Raw genomic sequence first — 25,260 nt, 5'->3', positions numbered from 1 at the left:
GGGCACCCTGACGCCCAGACACTCCGAACGAGGAGGGCCACGCTGGGGCCTGGGCACATAGCTGCTTCGGCCGTGCTGAGCACGAGCCGGTAGGGGAGCCACTGCCCCACAGGGTCCCTGGAGCCCTTAAATTCTAGGGTCCAGTCCTCTGGAGACCAGCCCACCTCGCTCCTTGGGGACTGAGACCATAAGGTGATGCTCAGAGAGTGGCCCCCTGCTCCGGGTGCCGATGCTGAAGGGCCACACAGGGAGGCTGGGCTTAGACCTGCACAGATCACTTAGTCTCTCTGAGCCCTGTTCGGCACCCAAATCACTGTTCGTTAAGAGGAGCCAATGAGAACATGGGCATAAATGCCAGGTGCTGGCCCCTGGGACACTGCCCCTCATCCACCCTTCCCTGGATCCATCCACCTTCAGAGGAAGGCGATCATTCCTATTTACTGCAGTCAGGAGAGGAGAGCACATTACAGATGGCGAGACCCTGGATATTGGCCATCCAATGCCCCCATCTCCAGGTGAGAGAGAGGAAAGTGACCGTCAAACTCACAGGCAGGGCCCATGACTCTTGAAAGAAGGGGCCCTGGTGGGAAGGAAGCCCAGACTGTCCCCAGGACTGGCGTCTTGGCACCAGGGACCCTGGTCATGACACATCTGGCTGAAGCACCACTAGAAGTGACCCCTTTGTTCCGTGTGGCCTCCTGTGCCTTGGCAAGGGTCTCGCTCATCCCCAGAAAGTGTGGCCATTTACACGAAGATGGTCACTAAGGCCAGGGCTGCGGCTGGCCTCGGAGAGGTCCCAGCCAAGGAAGCTTCAGAGGCAGCCTTCGAAGGCTCCTCAGCGGCCAGTTGACGGGTGGGGGGAGAATGCTGTGCTCCAGGGTTCCAGGGAGCCTACAGAAGGGGCCGCTGGATCCTGCCCTAACCTCCTCCTAGAAGCCAGGAAATGGGCCCACAGGCCCAGCCTGAGTCTGTAGGCTTCTTGGCCCTGGACAGGGGCCCTTCCGATCACATCTCGGCCCCACAGGTCATCCCAGGAGGTGGCCCCAGGCCCGGAGGACCCTCTCGGGCTAGTCAGACTCCACTAGGGAAGTGACCCTTAAAGCAGGCCAACCAGGTGGGTAGACCAGAAGGTCCCCATAGAAGGACTTAGGGGTGGCACCAGGGAATTCAGCTGACGTTGCGTTTCTGTAGCAAGCCACTGTTTTCATCGCTTTCTGGTGGCCTCTGGGGACTGACAGAGATCACACGGGCTGCCGCTCCCCCAGCTCCCACTGGCTCCCGTGGGTGCCCCGCCCCCATGCTGCAGACTGTCCCACAGGCGCTGCTGGGTCCCTGGCCCCCTGCCCGGCTGTCCCTTGGGCAGCGGTGGGCCTCCCTGTCAGACCCTGGGTCCCCAGGCTTAGGGAGGCAGGGGCTCGGGATTCGGAAACAATTCAGTATTTGAGCAAATTGCTTCACACACACCCTCCCCTGCCCTGTCATGAGCTTTGGGCTCCTCACTCATCGAGGGGGGGGGTCTGATGGGCACATCCCAGGGCTGTGGAGGGACCAGCACATGAAGCGGATATAATGGGACTTCAGGACCGCGAATGGAACCATGAACTGTCGTCACAGCTACACGGGTGGCGTGCGGTGACCCAACAAAACGTCACCGCACATCACTGCACGTTCCCATCTCGGTGACCTCAGCTGGAGCAGGGGCAGGACCGTCTGGCAGGGTAAGGCTGGCCCTCTGACAGCCAGAGCGCACGGCCGGTCTGGCGATGTGTGCCTGACTTGCGGGCTCAGCTTGTTGCCAGCGTCTAGCCGTGTAGGGCACCGGGCTCAGGGGAGGCAGGCAGAGGGCGTCAGAACGTACGAAGCTGGGAGGAGGTGCCTGCTCCCTGCATCTCCACTCGTCAGAGAGCTGGGGTGGCCCCACAAGCTCACTTCCTAACGTCCAGCAGGCGGTACCTTGGGCCGGTTCTGGCAGGACCCAGGAGCGCTGGCCTGGGGGCAGGACAGCCTGGCTTTGGATGCTGCTGCTGCCTTTTCTAGCTACAACCTCGAGCGAGTTATTTCAGGTCTCTTGGCCTTAGCTCTTCCATCCGTGAAATGGGCACGATGAGGGCTCCCGCCTCGTGGTTAAGCAAAGATTAAGCGATACGTCGCATGCCGTGTTCGGCCGATGCTAGGCGCACGACTCAGTCAGGGTCTGCTCTCCGCAACCCCCCCCCCATAGTGGGTGCGGGGCCTGGAGGACCCCCACACCTCCTCTCCTCCAGGAGAGTCCTTGTCACACGGAGGGAGAAAGCCCAGGTGGCAGGGCTGTCCTAAGTGAGACGCAGAGAAGACAGAGGGTGCTTTCACTCAGTCCAGGTGCCCTCCTGTGGTCTAGAGGACAAAACGGTGGCACACACAGGGCTCCCTTTGACGCATTCCCGAGCTGAGGCTCCTAGGGGACAAAAGCAGGGGCGGGGGGAGCCCTGCCAGCTCTGGTGGCCTGGCTTCCCGGAGGTCCCTACCGCTTTGCCCAGGCTGGGCTGACCGTCCTGTGCCCAGCCCCTCCGCAGACCACGGGCCAGGCTTGGCTTACAGGCTGAGTGCGTGCCAGGGGCGTGTGCGGGGGACTTTTCAGCTTTGGAACAAAATGTCTGAGGAACAACAAGGGCCTTCCTTGTCCGTTCAGGGTTGGGGGAGGGGAGCTGTCGCCAAGCCCAGTCCCCGCCTCTGGGAACCTGCAAACTCACAGAGAGAAATGAGCTACGTGGCCACGCCGGGCATGCACAGCAGGGCAAGACCCCGGTCCGTGGGCCCCGAGAGGAGGGCGGTGGTTGTTCCAAGGAAGGGCTGGTCACTCGGCCCGTTCACAAAGGTCTCCCTGGAGGGGCAGGTGCAGACAGGCGGCGGGGCAGGGAGAGCATCCCCGTCCCAGATGGGCGGAAAAGGAAGATGTCGGGTGGGGAGGCACAGACACTCATGGCTTCTGAAAGCCCTCTTACAGCGCCACCGGGATAATGGCCTCACCGTTCCCCTCGGGATGCGACAGATAGATAAATGGCTGAGCGAAGGCTGCCCCTGACATCACCGCTATTCAACTCTGTTCTGGAAGTTCCAGTAATGTCAGAAAACCCAAACCAGAAACAAGAGTGTGGAGCTATTAGAAAGAGTAAATCTTCATTATTTTCAAGGATAGAATTGTCTACCCAGGAAACTCAGAACAATCAGCTGAAATAACTCAAATCACAAAGAGGCCTGAGGGGGGCGCCACGGTGGCTCAGTCAGTTATGCGTCCGACATTTGATTTCGGCTCAGGTCGTGATCTCACGCTTTGTGGGATCCAACCACCCCCCCCCCCCGTCACCGACGCCACATTGGGGTCTGCGGACGACGGCGCAGAGTCCACTCGGGATTCTCTCTCCCTCTCTCTCTGCCCTTCCCCTGTTCTCTCTCTCAAAATAAAGAAATGAACATTTTTTAAAAAGCCAAAAAAAAAAAAAAAAAACCACCAAAAACCCCAAAGAGGACTGAGTGGACAACCAGCTGGACCTAAGATGACAATCAAATATCAACAGCTTCCCTGAACCCTGGCGAAACCCCAATAACAAAAATGGAAAACATCCAGCATGAAATTGAACAAGAACCACCCATGAGACGTATCAAGAAAAGTCTACGAGAAATAAAAAGAGGCTTGAGCAGTTGGAGAAAGACGCCTTACTGCTGGATGGGAAGATAGAGTACAAGGACGTCAATTCTTCCCAGGAACGGAACGTCAGTCCGCTAACGAGCTTACGGTAAGTTATTAAGGGCCTAGGGTGGATGGAGGGCCGCCCGAGTCGTGCAGACGGCGTCCTGCCTGAGGCCAGACAGCCCAGCCCAGGCGCAGGGCTTGGGGGAGCCCCCCTTACCCCGCTCCGTCGTCGCCACATGGGAAGGGCCTTGCGCGCCGACAGGGGTGGTGCTAGAAAAAACGGGCTGACTCCAGACAACTGCGGAGGGAGGACGCCAGCCTTACCCACAGCCTCTTCGGCCAAAGTTAAATAATTCAAAGTGAAGCCCTAAGACGCTGAAAATAATACGTACGAAGAACTTTCTTGGGGTGCCTGCCCGGCTCAGTCGGTAAAGTGTGCGACTCTTGATTTTGAGGTTGTGAGTTCAAACCCCACATGGGGTGTAGAGATTACTTAAAATCTTGTTTGTTTTTTTTTTTTTTTTGAAGAACTTTCTAAGCATAAAAGAAATGAAAGGAATCTGCAGGAGGGGAAGAAATGAATACATCTTGGTACATAAAACGAACAAAATCCTCCTGCAAGTCATAAAGAAGACCAGAAGGCAGATAACTGAGAGGCCCACCCTGCTCGCCCTTCTGCGCGCCGGGCAGCCCTTTGGAGCTGGTCTGTTTATCGGGGCCTGGAGATAAAAGCCCCGGCCTCCTTGCTCTGGAGGCCAGAGGCTTTCTCAAGATCCCAAGGCCTGGGGGCGCCTGGGTGGCTCAGTGGATTAAGCTTCTGACTCGATTTTTGGCTCAGGTCATGATCTCACGGTTTGTGAGGTCGTGAGTTCTCAGAGCCTGCTTGGGATTCTCTCTCTGCCCCTCCCCCACTTCCTCTCTCTCAAAATAAAGGAATAAACGTTAAAAAAAAAAAAAAAAAAAAAAAGAGAGAGAGAGAGACCTTGAGACCTGGCCATCTGGGGCCAGGTGGCTGGCCCTGGGGTGAGTGGGGTGTGTGGTATGTGGGCCCGGCCTGAGACAATGTCATCAGACCCATGGTCACCAGGGTCCCTTCCAGGGCAGCAGGGTCCTGTGGACACCGGGGCACGGCTGGGTCAGGAACCCAGCAGACATCTGGCCTTTCCCTCGACACGTGGGTCGAAGCAGAGGATTTCCACAGAGCCCCCGTGGCCCCGGCTGTGGTCTCTCAAATGCTACCGGCCCTCCGATAACCAGATCCCCGAACCTTCCCTCCCCGGCACCTGCCCCAAAGCTGGCGTTCCAGAAGTGTCTACGGAGACGAGATGTTGCAAGAGGTTTCCCTGGCCACCACACGGAGAGGAAAGAAGGCTTCCTGCCAGCAGACCTGGTGAGACTGGATTTGTGTTGTTAGGGACACAGAGAGCATCTGGCAGGACAGCCGACGACTCTACCGCATGAAGCCTCAGGGAGAAAGGGAAGCCTTTGTCCTCACTCATCGAGGCCCCAAGTTCGTCGGCCCCGCTATCCGGACACCTCACATCAAAGCTAGCAAACTGTTTCCTAGAAGAAACAGGGCAGGCTCGTGCTTCGGCAGAGAATATAATCCCTGCCTGGCCAGAGAGGCTCCTGGCTTCCAAAGCACTGAACTTTGGCTAATTTCCTCTGCATTGACCAGGCCACGGAAAACCCATGTTTCTGCTCAGATGTTCTCTTGGGTGGAACTGAAAGGGGAAAGACAGGGTGAGAGCCAGAACTGGAGGAACAGGCTCTCTCCCTTCCTTGCTCCAAGGCTTGGATGCCAATATCGTCGGGAACACCACAGCACCGCTGGGAATCCCAGGCCCCTCTCCTTCCTTGATGCGCCTCTCTTGACAAATGCGTACGGAGTCCCTACTCTGTGCACGGCAGCGTGACGCTTACGAGCTGTACAAGAGCAACGAAAAAATCTCCTAAACTCATCTCACCACCACATTTACAAACAGCAAAGCATATGTAGATTTTTTTTTTTTTTTTTTTTTTGGTAAATTACACCTTAGAGAAGAGAAGTTGAGAATTGGCCATGTGTTTTCCTGTCTTATAAAATAGCATGGGTTATGTTATGGCATAGAAATACACCAGAGCACTGGCCAGACCCCGGCGAAGGCTGATGCACTTGGGATTCCCAGAAAGGGGTCCATGTTTGGTAAGGTGGCAAGGGGCAGGATAGAATGTCTAAGGTTGTTTACGTTGTCGTTTTTTTTTTTTTTAAGTTTCTTTCTTTCTTTCTTTCTTTCTTTCTTTCTTTCTTTCTTTCTTATTATTTTAAACATTTATTTATTTTTGAGAGAGAGAAAGAGACAGAGAGACAGACTGTGAGCAGCAGAGGGGCAGAGAGAGAGGGAGACACAGACTCTGAAGCAGGCTCTAGGCTCTGAGCTGTCAGCACAGAGCCCGACACGGGGCTCAAACCCACGAACTGTGAGATCATGACCTGAGCCGAAGCTGGATGTTTAACAGGCCGAGCCACCCAGGCACCCCTAAAGTTTATTTTTGAGAGTGAAAGAACAAGAGAGAGAGAGAGAGAGAGAGGGAACGCATGCCAGGGAGTACGAGTGGGGGAGGGGCAGAGGGAAAGAGGGAGAGAGAATCCCAAGCAGGCTCTACACTGTCAGCCCGGAGCCCAACCTGGGGCTCGATCCTATGACTATGAGATCAGGATCTGAGCCGATATCAAGAGTCAGACACTTAATCGATGGAGCCACCCAGGGGCCCCCAAGAATGTCTAAGTTTTAACCTTGGTTTCTAAAAAAGAAATCTGGAAGAATTTATATGCTATGTTGTCATCAGTGGTCACCCTCAGGGGTAAGATCTTTGGGGCAAAGGGGGACAATGGAGGTAACAGGAGATTCGCTTTGTCATTTGGTGTATTTCTGCACTACTTAAATGCTTGTAATGGGTAAGTTCTAGATTTATAATAAAAAAAAAAGGAACGAATATAAAAATAAGGCAGTGTGGTAGTGTGGAAGGGAAAGGACCTGGCTGTCAGATCTGGGGCCTCGTCCCAGACTAGCCACTAACCCATGTGATCCTGAACACACCCCCTCCTTCCGCTGAGCCTCACTTTGTCACCTATGGTGAAGCAGGTTGGCCAAGGTCCCTCCCAGCATCGAGGACTGACTCTCCAAATAAGACTTCCCTGAGCTGATCTTGGGGGACCGCGCCTGAGCCCTGGGACTGTGCCTCCCTGCGAAACCGGAATCAGGTTTGCCTTGCCCCCCAGGAAGAAACAAGCCAGGAAACATTCTCCCCCAGCCCACAGGAGGGACAGAGGCCTCTAACACCGATAAGGAGCTGATCCGTTATTTGTACGTGAGGCCACGCCACAGAAATTCCAGCTTGAGTGATTCAGGAAAGGTTTCCACGTACGCATTAGATGCAGATGCCTTTGGATGACTATTCAACCCGCAGGATTCCTTCCCTGGTTCCCCCTCGGGCCAAACACTTCCCACGTCAACACTGACCCTTCATCGTACCTCCACGGGCTGCCATTCGCCCAGGACGAACACATGCAGCATGTTCACATCCGGATCCTTGTGGAAGATGTTGGGCTTGGCGTGATGCTGGAAGTGACGATGGTTCCACCAGTTGGCGGAGGCACCCTGTGGGGGAAGACGGGGTGAGTGGCACAGTTGTCTGGCGGGGGCGGGGGGGACCAGTTCTTAGGACCGCCAGTGCTCAGGGCTGACTTCACCATCATACACGGGGCCTTGGGCACCCTCCGCCCCCCAAACATCAGAATGCAGTCCTGCCGGTACTAAGTCCAGAGCGCTGGGCGGCCCCAGAGGCCAGGACTTCTGGGTGGAGCCAAGCCATGCCACCCCTCCAGGCCCGTCTTCCCATCGCCTTCAGCGATGGCGGGCAAGGACAGCTAGTGCTAGGCGGGCGCCTTGGCAGGTGTGGGGTGGCCTCTGGACTCTACCAGCACCGGGTGTGAGCCTCCCCCACCGCATCCTCTGTATGTCCCCCACATGCCACGTTCTACAAGAAGAAACACTTCTGTTTCAGGAGACGGTAAGAAGTGGTCTCTACTCTTTGGCCCGGGATCCCACTCCGAGGCAGGTACCCAAGAGAAATGAAAACACGGCCACACAAAATTGGACACCGATGTTCCCGTTATTCAAAAGACCCAAAAGTGGAAACAACCCAATGTCCGTCAGCCTGATGGCTGGATAAATAAAACGTAGTTGATCCGCATGATGGGATACCGTTTGGGCACGCCATGAAAAGGTGTGAGGCACGGATATCTGCTGCAACGCGGGGGAACCTTGAGAACGTCATGGTAAGTGGGTGAAGGCAGACACAAAGGACCACGTACGTGATTCCATTTATATGAAATGTCTGGAATAGAGAATCTAGACATAGAAGGAGCCGTGGTCGCCTAAGGCTGGGGTTGGGGGTGGGGGGGAGGGATGAGGGGGTTGGAAGGGGGGTGGCCATGAGCTTTGAGGTTTCTTTTGGGAGTGATGAAGATGTTCCCCCAAACGACGGTTGCATAAATCTGAGCACATACCATAAGCCGTCGGCAAGAGGCAACCCGACAGCCGGATAGGCTGCTGTACCGAGGGGTGAGGTCCCACCCGGGAGGCCAGAAGGAGGATTTAAGAAATGACCCCTAACAGGAACAGGTAATAGCTTCCCAGTTCTAATATGTAAATATAAAACCATGATTCTAGGAGACAAGAAGCATTATGTAAGGATGTCCTGCAAGGTCAGAAAGTTCTGGCTCACCAACTCCAGCTCTTGCCACACTTTGGAGACATGCCCATCCCCCAAAGTTGCCCTGTGGCCCACAAAAGGAAATTAAGACCTTCCTGATGATTGTCTCTTTACTGGTGAACTACTGCAGGATCAATCAACTCTTTGGCCAAAGGTCCAGCCATCTGCAAAAAGGCCTCATTGCTAAAACAAATATTTTACTTGGAAGATACTTTTGGCACACACACGACCTCTGGACACTAAGAGCCATGGGCTGGCACAGCCACCCGCAGCTGTAGCCTTTGTGGAGACCTGTGAGCAGGTGAGTCTCAAAACCCATCAGAGCCAAAAAAAAAAAAAAAAAAAAAAAAAAAAAATGACAGTGAGTGAGAGTTCAGAGGACTGGGAAATCAGATAATCAGATGACACATTCGCCTTTCCAGCCAGAGGGAAGGAACCCAACTCCTGGGGAAGGTCATATGGAAAAGTCTCTGGCACAAAGAAATTGAGGAGCAAGCCATGATGTTCAGGATACACCAACCCAGCGATGTTTGTTGAGTGAATAAGTGAAAGAAAGAAGGCTGAACTGCGAAACCGCCCCCCCTCCCCCGCCACCGCCACCGGGGATGACTCAGTGACCGACTGCCCGAGAGCTATCTCACTCTCTGGGCAGATCAGAGACAAAATGTTGTTTGATCTTGCTGTTCCCCTGCTGTGATTCTTTTCCATTCTTCACTAGGCAGAGCGATCCAGAGGCAAGCCCCTGACTAGGGAAGGAGAGGAAGGCATCCTAGCACACTGAGATGGGGCCCAGGAAGAGAAGCAAACCTGCAGGAGGAGGGGACTGGCTCGCTCTGCAGGCTGGGCAGGAGGGGGCCTGGCAGAGTGAGTGACAGGTGCTTTCCAGACAGAGGGAGGAGGCTGGGGGCAGGCCTTGAGGGTCAGGGAAGGGGTGGTGTGGACTGCTCCAGAAGCCAAAAGCCCTTTGGTTGAGTCGGAGACCCAGGATCGTGGCCAGTAATCCCGGGGTCGAGCTATATCAGAGCCTGAGGGAAAAGGAAAAACGTGTACCCCTGGCTGTAACGAAGCAAGCAAATGCATCAACAAGAGTTTCTGAATCTACTTTTGGTTCGCCTCACTTTCTTCTTTTTTTTTTCATTTTTTATTTTTTAAATTTATTATTATTTTTTTAATGTTTATTATTTTTGAGAAGGAGAGAGACCAGAGAGCAAGCAGGGAAGGGGCAGAGAGAGAGGGAGACACAGAATCGGAAGCAGGCTCCAGGCTCTGAGCTCTCAGCATAGAGCATGGTGCGGGGCTCGAACTCACAGACCGCGAGATCATGACATGAGCTGTAGTCGGCCACCCAACCGACTGAGCCACCCAGGCGCCCCTTTATTTTTCATTTTTTTAAATGTTGATTTAGTTTTGAGAGAGAGAGACAGGGAGACAGAGCGCGAGCAGGGGAGGGGCAGAGAGAGAGAGAGAGACACAGAACTTGAAGCAGGCCCCCGGCTCCGAGCCATCAGCACAGAGCCCGACGCGGGGCTCGAACTCATGGACCGCGAGATCACGACCTGAGCCAAAATCAAGAGTCAGACGCTTAGCCGACTTGAGCCACCCAGGTGCCGCCCCAGATCTTTCCTCCCTTTTGTCTCAGGTTCCAATATGGCTCAGCACAGCCCTGACCTTTCTTTAAAATGCTGCTATTTTGTTCATGGGCAAGTTTTTTGCATCAATTTCGTTTTTTTGAAAAACATATTCAAATGTCGATTACTGAGTCTTTTGGTGTCCCCCGAAATTGTGTGTGCGAGGCAAGTGCCTCCCTCGCCTTAACCCTAGTCCTGGTGGCCCGAGATGATGTACTGAAAAGGCTGCCGGTTTTCTGGTTTCCATCTCCAGATGCAGAGTACCGATTAAAGGGCTTTAAACAGGGGTGCCTGGGTGGCTCGGTCGGTTGAGTGTCTGACTTCAGCTCAGCTCATGATCTCACGGTCCGTGAGTTCGAGCCCCGTGTCGGGCTCTGTGCCAACAGCTCAGAGCCCGGAGCCTGCTTCGGATTCTGTCTCTCCCTCTCTCTCTGCCCGTCCCCTGCTCACGCTCTGTCACTCAAAAATAAACATTATGAAACAATTTTTTTTTTTTAAATAACAAATAAAGGGTTTTCAACAGAGGCGTGATGGCTCAGAATTCTTGTCCACTGGAAGTGACAGGGCTGAAGGAGAGGGGGCCCTCGGGATGTGGGGAGCTCACACTGGAATCCTGGAGCACAGCAGGGTGCCAGTAAGGATCAGGTCCCAGCTCCTCGAGGCTCCCGGCCCGCCGTTCTCCGTCCTCACCGGCTTGTGCTAAAACGTCCAAGTTGGCAGGGCACTTGGGGACCTCCCTGCAGCCAGCCCCCTTTTTTCCCAGCAAAGGGACCAGACGAACAGGCGGGCCTACAAGACTTGTCTGCCGCTGTGTGACTACAGGGTGCCCGAGCGATTTCAGGCAAGCCGTTACCCTCCTGGCTCCAGAGCACCCCGGGGTGAACTCCCTGCCTGTGCCACTAGCCTAGACACAGCCGGAAGGCCACGGTTAGCGGAGGGCTGGCGAGGCACGAGCGGAACCCATGTCCCCGACCTCTGCCCGTTGTGCCACGGTTCTGATTTCATGAACTCATGTCCCCTGTCCTGGCCTCGTCTTCCATCTGACATAAGAGCGAGGCTCCAGGGCCCTTCAAAGACCGAGGGACATCAGGCAGGAAAGGCCTTCCCTCCCGGCTCCCACCCGGCGTCTGGAAACAGGACACGGCGGCCCGGCCCATCTTTGTTAAAGCGTGTGGAGCTGACAGCGGTTGGGAGTGAACTGTCACTTTCCAGTACGGAGGAGGGTTTTCTCCAGCAGGAAAGAGTATAAAACAAAACAAAGCGCTCCACTCTACGCACCCTCTCCCTTCACCCCTGAATGTTTGGAAAGAGACCAGGTTCTCAGGCCCCTGCAGGCTCAGGGCCAGGCAAACTGCTGCGGAACTCGTTACTAGTTCGTTGCCAGTTCACCCCCAACCAGACCCGCAGCCGACAAGCCAAGGGCTCCGCGCAGCCTGAGTTGCAGGGACACATGCTTAAGCCACACATGTAGCTCTTCCCACGCCAGGGTGAGGAGGGATGGAGTTGTTTAGGACACAGCCTTTCTTAGGGAGCAGCTGGGGGCTGCTGGGGAAGGGCTGACGGGGGGATGATCTGTCTCAGAATGAGTTGGCAAGGACTTATTTCCAAAACCAAGGACATACGGCTATCAAATGAGCACAAGGCCACGGGCAAGGCCAGCCTGTCCTCTTCCGAACTTGCCTCACTGTAAAGCTTTGTGGGGACACCCCCTCATCTGCAAGGAGGTGAGAAAGGAGGACCTATTTACTCATGACCTTTAAACAGCACTGGCCCGGGGCGCCTGGGTGGCTCAGTGAGGTGGGCCTCCTACTTCGGCTCAGATCATGATCTCGATGACTGTGGGTTCAAGCCCCACGTCGGGGCTGACAGCTCAGAGCCTGGAGCCTGCTTCGGACTCTGTCTCCCTCTCTCTCTGCCCCTCCCCTGCTCATGCTCTGTCTCTGTCCCAAGTAAATAAACATTAAAAAAAATTTTTTTTAATAAAAAATAAACAGCACTGGCCCTTGGGCTCAGTTGATCATCACGCTATTTGATGTCCCTTATCTAAAGACTTCTATGACAATATCTCCCTTTGAGATTAAAAGGAATTTACTAGATAAGGCTTTAGATAAGGAGTAAACAATATAATCAATTGAGTCAATATACAAAAGCAGGATACACCTGCCCTCTGGGTTTTTTTTGTTTTGTTTTTTTTTTTTTTGCTGGTTTTGTGGGTCTAATTTAATATGGAGACAGGGCTCGGAAGGTCAGAGAAATGCAGGATGTGCTCAGTCCCAGAGCCCAGAGCAGCCCGGTGGGAAGAGACTGCTCACAGGTGGCTCTGCCTCCTTACCCTGCGGCCACGGCCACCGATCCAAGGGGAGACCTGGCTTCCACAAAGTGAGATGGTGCCGTGCCAACCGCTGACTGACGGGTGGACGCCCAGGGCTGCTGGTATTTACCTTTAAGTGGCCAATGATGAACTTGTGGACGAAGTGGTTCCATGTGGACTTCTTGTAGACTGACAGGTGGCCATAATCGTGTTGCAGCCATCCAGCTTGGGCCTGGGGAGAGAGAGGCTTTCACAGTGCCAGCTTTCACCCGTAACCGGCCCCTGTGAGCTGGAGGCGGGGGAGGGGGGCGGTTGGGGCGGGGGCTTCCGGTGACCGGTGGGGGTGTCACACTTCACCTGAGAGGTAGCAAGGACAAAGGCCGTGATGACGGTTGGAATCCAGCCATTGCCAAAGTAAAAGATGGTGAACCAGGCGATGCTCTCCATGGCAATGATGTGGGCCAGGAGGAGGAGGAAGAACAGGTGGTTGCTCTTAAACAGGTTCATATCCTCAGCGGTCTTCCTCAGGGCCCGGAAGTCCTCCGTGATCTGGGACTGTCGAGCAAGAGCACAGGGAAGGTGTCGGCCACCTGGCTGCTCTGGAGGGGACCGACGTCTTCTGGCCCAGAGGAGCAGTAGCCAGAGGGGCCGATCCACAAGCCTGCGACCCCAGGGAGCCCGGCCACCGTGCGCCGCATCAGCGGCCTCGACGGCCCCCGCAGCCCTGGGGACCGCACTGTGTGGCCACAGCCAGCCGAGTAGCGGAGAAAGGACGCGACTCAAAAGCCTGCCTTGTACACGCCGTGTTCACAGTGACATTATTCACAAGGCCAAAGGCAGAAGCAACCCAGACCTCCATCAGTGGAGAATGTGGTGCATCCACACAGTGGAATATCACTCAGCCTCAAAAAGGAAGGAGAATCCGACACCTGCTGCCACACGGATGAGCCCTGAAGACATCGTGCTCTGTGATATTAAGCCAGACGCCAACGGACAAATATTGTATGATTCCACTCAACTGAGTTACCTGGAGCGGGCATATCACAGACAGAATGTAGAATGGTGTTGACCGCGGCTGGTGGGAGGGAGACCAGGGAGTTCATGTCTAACGGGGACAGCAGTAATTTGGGGTGGGGAAAAAGTTCTGGACGCGGGTGGTGGTAAAGTTTGCATGACAGTGTGAATGCACTCAAAGCCACTGAGGTGTGCATCTAAAAACGGTTAAAATGGTAAAGTTGATGCTATGGATATGTATATATTACCACACACACACACACACACACACAGGCACATGCAAGCTTGCATTTCCCACTCCCCGACACTGCCCTGACTTGTTCTGGGCACTCTGTCGAGTCTTGAGGGGATTGCGGTGGGGGAGACAAAGCAGACAGCTCAGGGAGGCAGGACACCTGATGGGCACTGGGGATGTGGGGCCCCGGAGACCAGGGAGGAGTTGGGGGTGGCTCTGGGGAAACGAACGTGACTGGGAGACAGAAGGGGGCTGGGAGGCAGGGGTAGGGCAGGCAGGGAAGGAGAGAGGGTGCTTTGAAAGGGTAGATGGGGCGGGGCGTGCGTGGAGAAAGCCAGGTTTGGGAGCCTGGGTGATAAATGTCGGAGAATCTGCCAACCGTTTAAGCAGCAGGGAGAGCAGGGAAGCAAGGTGGGGGCCAGAGAAGCAAGGCCAGGAAGGAGGGAACCCACAGGGCACTGTGGAGAGGAGAGAAGCCGCCTGCCTGCGGTGCGGGGGGGAGGGGGGAGGAAGGAGCCCCAGGTCAGCTCCAGGGAGGGGTGAAGACAATCTCCCCGCTCAGACCTCGAGAGAAAGGGGAGAGTAGGGGCAGAGCGGTGGAGATCCAGGGCAGAAGGGAGGTTGACCTTAGGAGGGCACAAGGAATGGCCTGTATTTCCCAGGGAAGGAGAGAGAAAATGGTGTGTGTGGGGGTGGGGAAGGGGGGTTCAGGGGCTGGACAAGAAGGAAGGACCCTGTGCCAGCCTAGCTCAACTGAGACCCTGGAGGTGAAGAGGTGGGGAATGAATTACTCGAAGGTAGGGGGCCAGCCCAGGCTGGCAGCGAGAGGAGAGGGCTCACTGCAGAGCCTCTGGGTGCTCTCTGACCCCAGATATTGGGCAGTGGCTCTTCTGGACTGACATAAAGCTCCCTTGGCCCACCCCGGCACTCTCTGTCTTGGGGCGAGCACCTCCCCCTCTCCCCACACACCCTCCCTTCCTTTCTTGGTCTGGGCACACTCACATTCTTGCCATGGTCCTGGCCGGGCTCTTCCGGGGCCAGCTCTCCGATCAGCAGAGGCTTCATGAACTTGTGCACAAAATCAAGGTCACGGTGGAAGGCTCGGAAGGCATCCTGGGGAGCAGGAAAGCAGGTGGTGAGTGGGGGCCTCAACCCAGGGAAGGCCGGGCTCACCAGCACCGGCTCTCTGTGTCCCCACTTAGCCATTGATTGAGGCCTCCCGGGACCCGGCCCTAAATGTTCTCTCCAGCCTCATCTTGGTAGATCCCTCTGTGCCCGGCTGCACCGGCGGCATGCCTGGGTCGCCACCCCGAGCTCACCAAGGGTGCATGAGGACACTCAGGATGCCGCCGAGTGAGTCAGAAAAATGCGCCCCTCCAGGGAGAGGCACTGTGCGGGCACAGAGCTGGGCAGAGCCCAGGAAGGATGAGATTCTCCGTAGAATCCCTCCAAGGGGTGCCTGGACCACCCACCAGGCTGTGCACCTGGCTAGCCGCCAACAGCACCGGGCTGGAGCCTGCTACGACACAGAAAACGTGCTTAGGAGATCACGTCAAACCAAAAACAATTACAGAACTAGGTAAAAACCATTTCTGGAAAAAAAAAAAAGTTTTCGTAATTTGAAAAAGTATGAAAATAATTACTGAAATTATGAAAAAAAAACCTCGGAGAAGCCTCACACTATTACGTGTTAAGTTTATTTCATTACTTTTCCAACTTTCTCTAACACGGATACATTGCCTTTAAAATAAAAAAATAATATTGTAATATCATATCATCATATTATGGTAATTCTGATTATAAAGTAATAGCATGCCTAATTTGGGCAAATTTAAGGAATGTACAGAAGAATAAAGAGAAAAATAAATACCACCCAGACGGTGAGCACCATTGTTAATATTTTAATTCATTTTCTCCAGGTTTTTTTCTGTTATGTCCATTACTTTTTTTTTTATTTTTTAATGTTTATTTTTTGAGAGAGAGTCAGAGCACGAGTGGAGAAGAGGCAGAGAGAGAGGGAGACACAGAATCCGAAGCAGGCTCCAGGCTCTGAGCTGTCAGCACAGAGCCCGACGCGGGGCTTGAACCCACGAATCATGAGATCATGACCTAAGCCGAAGTTGGACGCTTAACCGACTGAGCCACCCAGGCGCCCCTCTGTTACGTATATTATTATCTAAGCCACCTCATAACAGATGCAGCAGTTCCATTAGAGGTGAGCTGGCATCAGGTCCCCCTCGTGGGCTACAACATGCTGTCCCAGTGGTCAACATTTACCCTGCAGTGAACCAAACTGAGACATTGCAGGGCAGGAGACTAGAATGACGCCATGAGAAATCATCAGAAATGTCACCGTAGTGGAGAAAAAAGTGTGCGTGTGCATGTTGGGAGGTGGGTGTTTTGATTTTTAAAAACCAACAAAAATAAGACAAAAAGATATAAAAACAGCAATGCTTGGGGCGCCTGGGTGGCTCAGTCGGCTGAGCGTCCGACTGCGGCTCCGGTCATGATCTCACGGTCCGTGAGTTCGAGCTCCGTGTCGGGCTCTGTGCCGACAGCTCGGGGCCCGGAGCCTGCTTCGGATTCTGTGTCTCCCTCTCTCTCCGCTCCTCCCCTGCTCACACTCTTGTCTCTCTCTCAAAAATAAAGATTAAAGAAATTTTTTTTAATGAAGAAATATTTATTTTTAAAAAGCAAAAACATAAAAACAGCAATGCTTGATTTGAAAGGCTCATATTTGGGGGTGGGGGGGGAGAAAAAAAAACCTCAACCGTTTTCCAAGACATTTTGGGAGTCGAATGAGAAAATTTGAATATGGGCCGGACATCTGATCACATTAAGGAGTTATTAGTTTTCTTTTTTTTTTTTAATTTTTTTTTCAACGTTATTTATTTTTGGGACAGAGAGAGACAGAGCATGAACGGGGGAGGGGCAGAGAGAGAGGGAGACACAGAATCGGAAACAGGCTCCAGGCTCTGAGCCATCAGCCCAGAGCCTGACGCGGGGCCTGAACTCCCGGACCGCGAGATCGTGACCTGGCTGAAGTCGGACGCTTAACCGACTGCGCCACCCAGGCGCCCCTTATTAGTTTTCTTAATAGCAGCAAAAGCATTGTGATTATTCTTAGGGGGAGGTGGTGAAGAATCTAGGGCCGAGGTTGCAAAGAAAATCGCACGCGCATAAAGAGGGGAAATGCAAAAGTGGCAAAACGTTGCAATCTTGGTTGAGGAAATACAGGTATTCACGACAGCAATCACCAGGCCTCTCCCGCTCCCTCACTGCATCCCTGGCATCAAGTCTTTTTGCCCAGTCTTTATTCCATTTGTATCTAGAACAGACTTACAAAGCCACACTTTGTGCAGTTTTGGAGGAAAAAAAAAAATGTCCATGCCCCACTAGCTGAACAGAAAGGGCTCAGATCAAGTATATTTTCAGAGCAGAGATGTGATGCTGGTCTGGGCCCCGGGCAGGAGGGGAGGGGGGCCTGGGGGCCGGCGCTGACCAGCTCCGCCACTCTGGGCCAGCCTCAGCGCCCTCTGAGAAGTGAGGACCTTCCCAGCGCCAAATTCGAGGCCCCCCGGGGAAAGGCCGGCCGGGAGCTTTGAAGGCAGGGCCCGGGGAATCGGCGGTGCCGTGGAGGCAACGCTGCCCTCCAGTGAGAGCCTACAGAAGCCTCTTCATTGGCCGTCCTCATATCAGACCTCGGCTTTCGAGAAATGACAGGAAGTCCTTGGTGAGGCAGTTTCCTGAGGGCCGGCTGCTCTCTACTCCTCGCTGGGAGGTGAAGCTCAAGTCTGCAAGTAGTTCTGACAGCTTTCTGAGCAGGCCTGGGGGGACCACCCACGAACCCACCAAGCTCGTGCCCATGCCAGGGTCTCTGCACGGCTCTTCCTTCTGTCTGGAGCCCTGCTCCCATAGTGTCCCCTGGCTGGCTTTTCCCAACCACCCTCCAGTCCCACCCTTTCTCTGGGCCTCGCCCTGTTTTGGGTCTTCCTCACAGTTGTCGAATTCACAAGCCATTGTATGTACTCACTTCCTTCTCGCTGGTCTCTCCCACAAGGATACGCGCTCCACAAGGGAAGGACCCCAACTGTCTGGCTCACTACGAGCAACCCCGGTGCCTAGGAGGGGCTCGCAAGTTAGTGCGAGGGCCCAGGACCCCCCAGCTGTGCTCTCTCTGACCCGCGGAAGCCTTTCCACTCTGCAATCACGTTCAGACTCTTCTTGGTCCGTTTGGTGCAACTTTGCTCGTGCTTCTAAGACCCCAGAACACTTCACCTTCTCCAGCACCCGTGCTGGTGACTGGGGAACCACCCCACACTGACACAGCCACTGAGTCACAGGCTTTGTGTACGTAAGGCAGTAATCTTTACCAAACTCTGAGGCAGGCCCTATTTCATTTTGTTAGGTTTAAAAAAAAAATTTTTTAAGATGTTTATTTCTGAGAGAGAGAGAGAGAGAGAGCAAGCAGGGGAGGGGCAGAGAGAGAGGGAGACACAGAATCGGAAGCAGGTTCCAGGCTCTGAGCTGTCAGCACAGAGCCCGATGCGGGGCTCGAACTCATGAACCGCGAGATCCTGACCTGAGTCGGTTAAATCGGATGCTTAACTGACTGACCCAGGCACCCCAGGCAGGTCCTATTTTAGAGGCAAGAGGCTGAGGGAGGTGAAACTGCTAGCCCACCGTCACATTCCAGGTGTGCCTACTTCTAGAGTTTTCCAATGTTAGTACACAGGCGTCAATCCAAACGAGCTTTCTCCTCCCTGAGAGTTGAGCACTTTTTTGGGCCTCCCCGCTTCGGAGCATGGAGTGTCGCGGGCAGGCCTCACGCACTTACAGAAAGTTCTCAGGAGCTGTTTGGTTACAGAAGGGTCTGGCTGGTGTAAGGTGGGTCCCCAGGCAAGGCAAGACAGGGCAATGCAAACGTTGACTCGGAACCAGAATCTACCCTAGCCCAACAGGAAGGGAGGCCAAAGGCTTTCCAGGAAGGGCTGGGACAGGGGCAAAGAGAAGGGAGTGGGGACAGGTTGGGAGCAGACTGGAACTGTCCCCAGGAGGGCAGGTGGGCAGGTGTGTGTAGTGGGGGGTGGGGAGGGCAGGCCGCAGGAAGAAGCACCAAAGAAAAAAATTAAAAATTAAAAATTAAAAAAAAAAAAAAAGGGGGGCGCCTGGGTGGCGCAGTCGGTTAAGCGTCCGACTTCAGCCAGGTCACGATCTCGCGGTCCGGGAGTTCGAGCCCCGCGTCGGGCTCTGGGCTGATGGCTCAGAGCCTGGAGCCTGTTTCCGATTCTGTGTCTCCCTCTCTCTCTGCCCCTCCCCCCTTCATGCTCTGTCTCTCTCTGTCCCAAAAATAAATAAACGTTGAAAAAAAAAAAAAAAAAAGAAGCACCAAAGATTCCCAAATGGAAGACACGCACGCCACATTTCCTGCTTCTGCCACCAACCTCTGCATGAAGGCCAACGCCAGCCGACCTCTGCATGAAGACACCTTCCCTGGCCCGGCCCCAGGGTCTTCCGACCACACCAACGTTTGGTTGGGTGCCAGGATCTGTTTCCGGCTATGTCCCCTTCTCAGCAGAGCAAAGCTAGTCTCCGGTCCGGCTTTGGACATCTGGGGCCTTAACCCGGGACCGGGAAAGTACAGGAGCAGCAAAATCAGGGCATTCCAGGTTTTCCAGGTTGCAGGGACTCCGGAGAACACGAGGGGTTAAAGAGGGAGACCCTGAGGAGGGACCCTGAGCTCCCCGCCAGAGACGGGGTCGCTGACTTCCTCTGCACAGCAGAGGCCCTGGGCCAAGGGAAAGGGGGCAACGGAGGCTGTGGGCAGCCAGAGGGCCCTCGAGGGGAGTGCGCCAGCCGATGTCTGGCCCATGCAACGCCCCCCCACCCCCCGGTGGGAAGGGTGCAATCGCACAGGAAGCAGGTGCCTGCAAAAGGCAACAGATTCTCACGGACGCTAAGACGTGGGAGGATGCTGAGCTGGGGACGGTACCCTCCCTGAGACCGCAGTCAGCGGGAACGGGACTGCTCGGTCCCGATCCAGCTCTAGGAGGTACAGCTGCCCTCCAGTCACAACCAGAAGACGGATTTCACATGCAGTAAATGCCCCTTCCTTTGGTAAAAATGGGGTCACTGAAGTCTCTCTTCTTCACACTCCGTTTCCTATTTCCTGAACCCCCTTGCCATGTGTGCTGGGGACATGCCCGTGCCCGCCTGCGCGCGGGAGGCCAAGGGACACACAGTAAGTACAGTACCGATCCCTCACACTCAGAGCGCGTCCTCAAGTTCAAGGGGTGACCTCACGCGCAGCCCATTTGAGCCTGGCAATGACCTCCCGTTTCACAGACCTAGAACGCAAAGTGCACAGCAAGTGCCTTGCCGCGGGATTCGCAAAGCTGGGGTGCGATTCTAGGTCCTCTGCCTCTCGAAACCGTGGCCCCCCTGCCCTATCTACAGGAGGTCAGAGATTTGTTCCATTTTCAGCCTGGTGCCTTTTCAGAACAGCGTAGGGGCAGGTTCGCAGATGGAACCAATCCTGACCTCTTCCCGCCTTCCCTCGGTTCTAAGAGGGGACCTATGCAGACAGGGCAGGAGAAGTTGGAGACAAGGCAGGCGCAGGGGGCAGAAATGAGGGAGCTGGTGCCTAGAAGGAGGGGGGCTTGAGGAAGGAGTGAAGCAAACCCAATAGATGCGGTCACTCTCTGAATTACTCATCTTTTTTTTTTTTTAAGTGTATTGATTTTGAGAGAGACAGTGAAGGAGAGAGAGCACATGCGAGCAGGGGAGGGGCAGAGAGAGAGGGAGACACAGAACTTGAAGCAGGCCCCTTGCTATGAGCACAGAGCCCGACTGACGCGGGGCTCGATCCCGTGAACCACGCGCTCATGACCTGAGCCCAAACCAAGGGCCGGACGCGTCACCAACTGAGCCACCCAGGCGTCCCTGAATTATCCATCTTTATGCCCAGGGCCCAGCCCAAAGCCACAGAGACCCTGAATACGTGTGTCAGATGAATCGTAGTTGAAGACGAAAAGCCCCAAGTCAGGAAAGTTCGGAGGGCCAGAGGAAGAAAGAATAGGAAGGGAGGGTGGATGGGAGAAGGGGAGGTGGGAAGATTCAGAAACCCTCGGCTTAGGGCTGAGCCCTGCCACTTGAGCAAAATTTTAAACTTGAGCGAGGTCTTTAAACCCGAGAGCAATGAGAGATACCTGTGGGGCTGAGCTAACACGCGGGCAAGTGCCCTGTGAGTTGCAAAAATCAAGTTCAGGCAACGCCAAGTGCTAGCTTCTGCAGAAGTGCCAAATGACAACGGTCCTTGGCTCAGTTGTCCTTTCGAGGAACAAAGAGGTGTTCCTGACTTCTGAGGCCTTTTCTCCAGGAGCAGGAAAATCCCTTCTTGAGGCCCCGAATGGTCTCAAGAATGGCTTCCTTGACTTCTGACCTCCTGGGAGGATGTTCCTGCCTTGCGATGGGCTCAAAACAGTGCACTGCAGTGCTCCGGGGGGGAGCAGTCCCTGTCTGCTGCCCAGTCCCTCCCCAAGCTTGCATGGCCCAGACACTCTGTCTCTCCCCAAGCTCTGAGGAAGAGGTCCATGCTCTGAGGGGCAAAGCTACCTGCTGAACAGCTTAAAACCAAGGAACTCTTGATTCCTAACCTATTCCTGCCTCTCCGAGTCCTCTTATACACGCCCTGCTTCCCGTGGCCTTTTCCCATCCTGGTCCCAGACAGCAGAGAGAGAGAGAGAGAGAGAGAGAGACTCCAGTCTTTCACTCCACTGTTAACTCAACCACACCACCAGTTAGGGCATGCCACTCCATAAAAGCCTCATCGTAGAAGGTAGTAAGCTTTGGGGGAAAGGGTTGTATATAGGCATTGCTACTCCGATAAAAGCTGGCATAGATTCAAACTTCTTTCCTCCCAATTCCTTGTTGCTCACTTTTTAAAAATTTTATTTTAGAGAGAGAGGGAGAGAGAAAGAGCACAAGCAGGGGAGAGGGGCAGAGAGAGAGAGAGGAGAGAGAGAGAATCTCAAGCAGGCTCCACACTCGGCGTGGAGCCCAACTCGGGGCTCGATCCCACGACTCTGGGATTATGACCTGAGCCAAACTCAAGAGTCAGATGCTCAACCAACTGAGCCACCCAGGCGCTGCCACTGCCCCCCCCCCCCACCGCCTTGTTGCTCACTTTACACAATCTTCATTTTTTTCCAACTTGTCTGATAACGCTTTGTCCGTGGCATTTTCCTAGCGTTTATAGCTTACGAAGTGCTTTGCCACACAATACATTATTTTTCCACATAAGAAAATATGTTTGATAGTGGAAAGACCCCAACCCGGAGTCAGGTCTTTTACTTGAGTCGCCCTTACCCAACTTCCCCCAACAGTTTGTGGGAAAGTCCCGAAGCCGTAACGCAGAGGGTCTGAAAACCTCATGTCCACTAAGTTATGATTCGCATTACAGCCCCCCTGGGGCACTGTTCTTCAGCAGGTGAGACCGGATGGGCCCCAAAGCTGTAGGCATCTTCTCCTGTGGGCCCTCCTGGGGATCTCGCATATGCCTGGACCCTGCTCATCAAAGCAGCGAGCCATTAACAGCCGGAGATTATAGCTGCCTGGTCTGGCCTCCTTGGCTAGGCCCGTCCCAAGGAGCCTTGAAAGAGGCAGGGAGATCAAAAGTTGCTCCGCCAGGGGCCCATACTGCTAGGACAGCAAAAGCCCCGGACAGCAAACGTCCAGCTGCAATGATCTACATATCCCTCCCGTGGCTTCTCCCCTCTTCACCCTGCCCAAGTAGCTTTCAGCTCACTGCCACCAAGAGAGGCTTTCTTCCCTCCTTGACTCTCTCTTCGCTTCCCTCTCTCCCATGTGAGTCCACTGGGCTGCAGCTGCAACTTAAAGAAATGCAAGCATTTCAGACTGGGGGCGGGGGTGTGAGGGGAGGGGGCTGGGAGGCGCCCCAGGGGCAGAGCCACACCTTTGGTGTGGGCAAGATGGGCAGCTGTGGCTCCTGCGGAGGCCCCATCGCCCCAGTACCTTTCGGTGTGCAGATGAGGAAAGGGCATTCCTGGCAGGATTTAGAAACAGAGGACCATTGAGTAGTTGAGGAGCCCGCGAGTAACCTTGGTGCCGCTGGGACCTGTAGCCAAGCCAGCCTAGTGCTGCTGAATCCACGCAGCTCAAGGCCCCTCTCGACCTGGGCTTTGCAAAGGCTCCTTCCAGTTCCCCACCCCGGGGCCCAAGAACCGACCCCCCGGTGGTCCTTGAGGGCTTGGGAACAGGAGGTCCCGGGCGGTCCCTTCGTGGCAGCCACTGTGGACCTTCTTAGACAAGGATTCCAGCAGGAGCAAGCCGGGCCTGGACGAGCTTTTTCCTTCCCCGCCCCCTTGTCTGGCTGGAGAGTGAGGGACGCGCGCTGAGTCCCACAACTGGCCCCTCTCCCGCTCGGTTCCGCGGTGCCCCTGAGCCGCCATCTTCCACGCTGGGGGTGCCACCCCCCCTAAAGCCCGATTGCCCCTTTTGGAGAGTCCCTAGCTCCGTGTGAACCCGGGGGGAGGAGCGGACGCGTGGGTCCCGGCGCGCGCAGTAGACCCCGCACGCTTCTCCACCGCCCGGATCTCCACCGCGGCGCTGCCTCCCGCGCCGCAAAATCCGACCCCCATAGCCGGGTGGCCCGGGCCGTCCTAAAGGATGAGGACTGGGGGGGGGGGGGGCGGAGGGCGAGCGCAGGAGGCACACTTTTCCTTTCCTCCCCGACGCCCCAGGCTCCATTCAGCGCTGGAGGTCTCGTCTGCAGCCCTGGGACTCCTGGCTCTCGACTCCCGCCTGCAGCAGAGAAAGGTGGCGGGGGAGCCCCCAGGGCCTTACCGTCGCATCTTCCCCGGCGTAGTGCCCGATGACCCGCTGGCCCCCCGGGTGCCGGCTGGACCATTTGGTGATGTTGTAGACCTTGCGGTCGATGACGAGCCACTTGTCCGTGCGCAGGTTGTGCTTCTGAATCTCCTCCCAGCTGAAGGTGGGCATCGGCGCCTCGCGCTCGGTGGCCCCCCCGCCCTGGTTCCCCCCTTTCCCCATGCTGCCTGCCGCCCGGGACGCCCCGTGCACTGCGGCCTCCTACGCCGGCGGCCCGAGAGTGCGGCCCGGGCCCTGCTCGGTTTCGGCTTTTGTCTTCTCCTACTCCTCCTCCCGCCGCGCCCCCTCCCCCCGGCCTCCTCGCCCGCGCTCGGGAGTATCCCTGCCTTCCCTCCCGAGTCTCTCCGGCTTCCCAGGGCCCTCAATCGGTCCCTTCCCTCCGCCCCTCCCTCCGCCCGCCAGCCCGCGGTGGACTTTCGCCTGCAGTAAAAACTCCCGGGGAGCTCAGGACCCCGAAGCCTCCTCCGCCCGCCCCTCCGGCTCCCCCCGCCCGCGGCTCCGCATCCTCCCGCGTTCTCCGCCGCCCGGGTTTCCACAGTGATCAGCAGAGCGCTTGCACCAATCCGGGCGCGTCGCCCCGCCTGCCATTGGCCCAGGAGGATCTTTCGAAGGCCAGCGGGCTGGAGCGGCGGTCCCCGGCTCCCCCCGCCCGCCCGCCCGCTCGCGCGGAGTGGAGCCCTGCGGCGAGGCCGCTACGTGTCCTCCCTCCCTCCACCACCTCCTCTCCCCCGCCGCCCCCCCCCCCCACTCCAGCCCCGGGGCGCCGGAGGAGATCCCAGACGAGCCGCGCGGCGGCGCGGGGGTGGCTGCAGGGTCCCGCGCGCCCCCGGGCGCGCGCCCCGCTCCGGGGCTTTGCACCTGATGCCGGCCCACAACCGCAGCCGCGGGGCCAGGTGACGCCCTTCCCCCCGCGCGCTGGAATCGGGACTCCGGTGTCTCCCGCCTTCCACGCTGGCGCCGTCCCGCAGCCTCCCTGGAGCCGGCCTCGGCGTCGCCCAGGGCTCGGAACCCTGGTAATGCGGAGATCTCAGAAAAGAATTGCGGGACCTCCGCCCTGCCTCTTTGTGCGAGGCGCCCGTGGTGGTGGCGGGGGAGCGAGGGGCGCGACGGTGATCCGGACGGTCCTGGCCCTGGACTCCGGAAGCGCACGGTCTTTGGGAGACGGAACCGGCGTGCGGTACAGGACCACACACGACTCACACTGGACAGTAGTGTCGCACACAGACTCCAGGAAATAAAGATGGAGACATCTAAAGGCTAGGTGGGGAGGCAGGCCCCCAGACTCCAGCTGGATCGGTGTCCAGAGCGAAAGGTCTCGCCTGGAGCCCTGGATCCCGAAGGTGGACTGAGGATAAGTGGGATAACCGGGGGTGGGGTTGAGGACAGCCTTGGGAATCAGGAGTAAATGAGGGGCCCTCATATTTCAGTGGGATGGTTTCCAGGTCCCTGAGCGCTGGCACGCTCTCCTGATTAGGGTGTCTCACCCCCAACCCTGTGAGGTGAACATGTAGCAAAACTGACTCCATCTGGAATTCGCTTTGCCCTGGACACTTCTCCGTCGCTTGTTAATCCACACTAGACCTGTCTGGCACTGTGAGCCCTTGGGACATCTGTTGACCTGAGGGTTTTGATAGGAGTACTGAATTAAGACAGAACACGTTGCACAAAATAAAGAACATTCTTGCCTGTCACTCCATAAGCACACGATAAGCTTATAGTAATCAATTGTTTAAAG

General features: G+C 55.8%; 1 protein-coding gene across 2 annotated transcripts in view; it reads right to left on the bottom strand.

Moving 5' to 3' along the window:
• Positions 1-23,702, bottom strand: part of FADS2 (fatty acid desaturase 2) — a 32,661-nt gene extending 8,959 nt beyond the window's left edge. For both annotated transcript variants that reach the window (XM_023239925.2, XM_023239927.2), the window contains exons 1-5: positions 23,481-23,702; positions 14,619-14,729; positions 12,725-12,922; positions 12,498-12,599; positions 7,186-7,311 (exon numbers count right to left, since the gene is read on the bottom strand). In XM_023239925.2, coding sequence (XP_023095693.1) covers positions 7,186-7,311; positions 12,498-12,599; positions 12,725-12,922; positions 14,619-14,729; positions 23,481-23,687 — 744 coding nt within the window. In that variant the 5' untranslated portion in view covers positions 23,688-23,702. The remainder of the gene's footprint in view (positions 1-7,185; positions 7,312-12,497; positions 12,600-12,724; positions 12,923-14,618; positions 14,730-23,480) is intronic.
• Between the last annotated feature and the right edge of the window lie 1,558 nt (positions 23,703-25,260).

The sequence above is a fragment of the Felis catus genome, chromosome D1 (assembly GCF_018350175.1).
Source record: "Felis catus isolate Fca126 chromosome D1, F.catus_Fca126_mat1.0, whole genome shotgun sequence".
In the NCBI taxonomy this organism is placed as follows: Eukaryota; Metazoa; Chordata; class Mammalia; order Carnivora; family Felidae; genus Felis; species Felis catus.
This window is presented reverse-complemented; position numbering and strand designations above follow the sequence as displayed.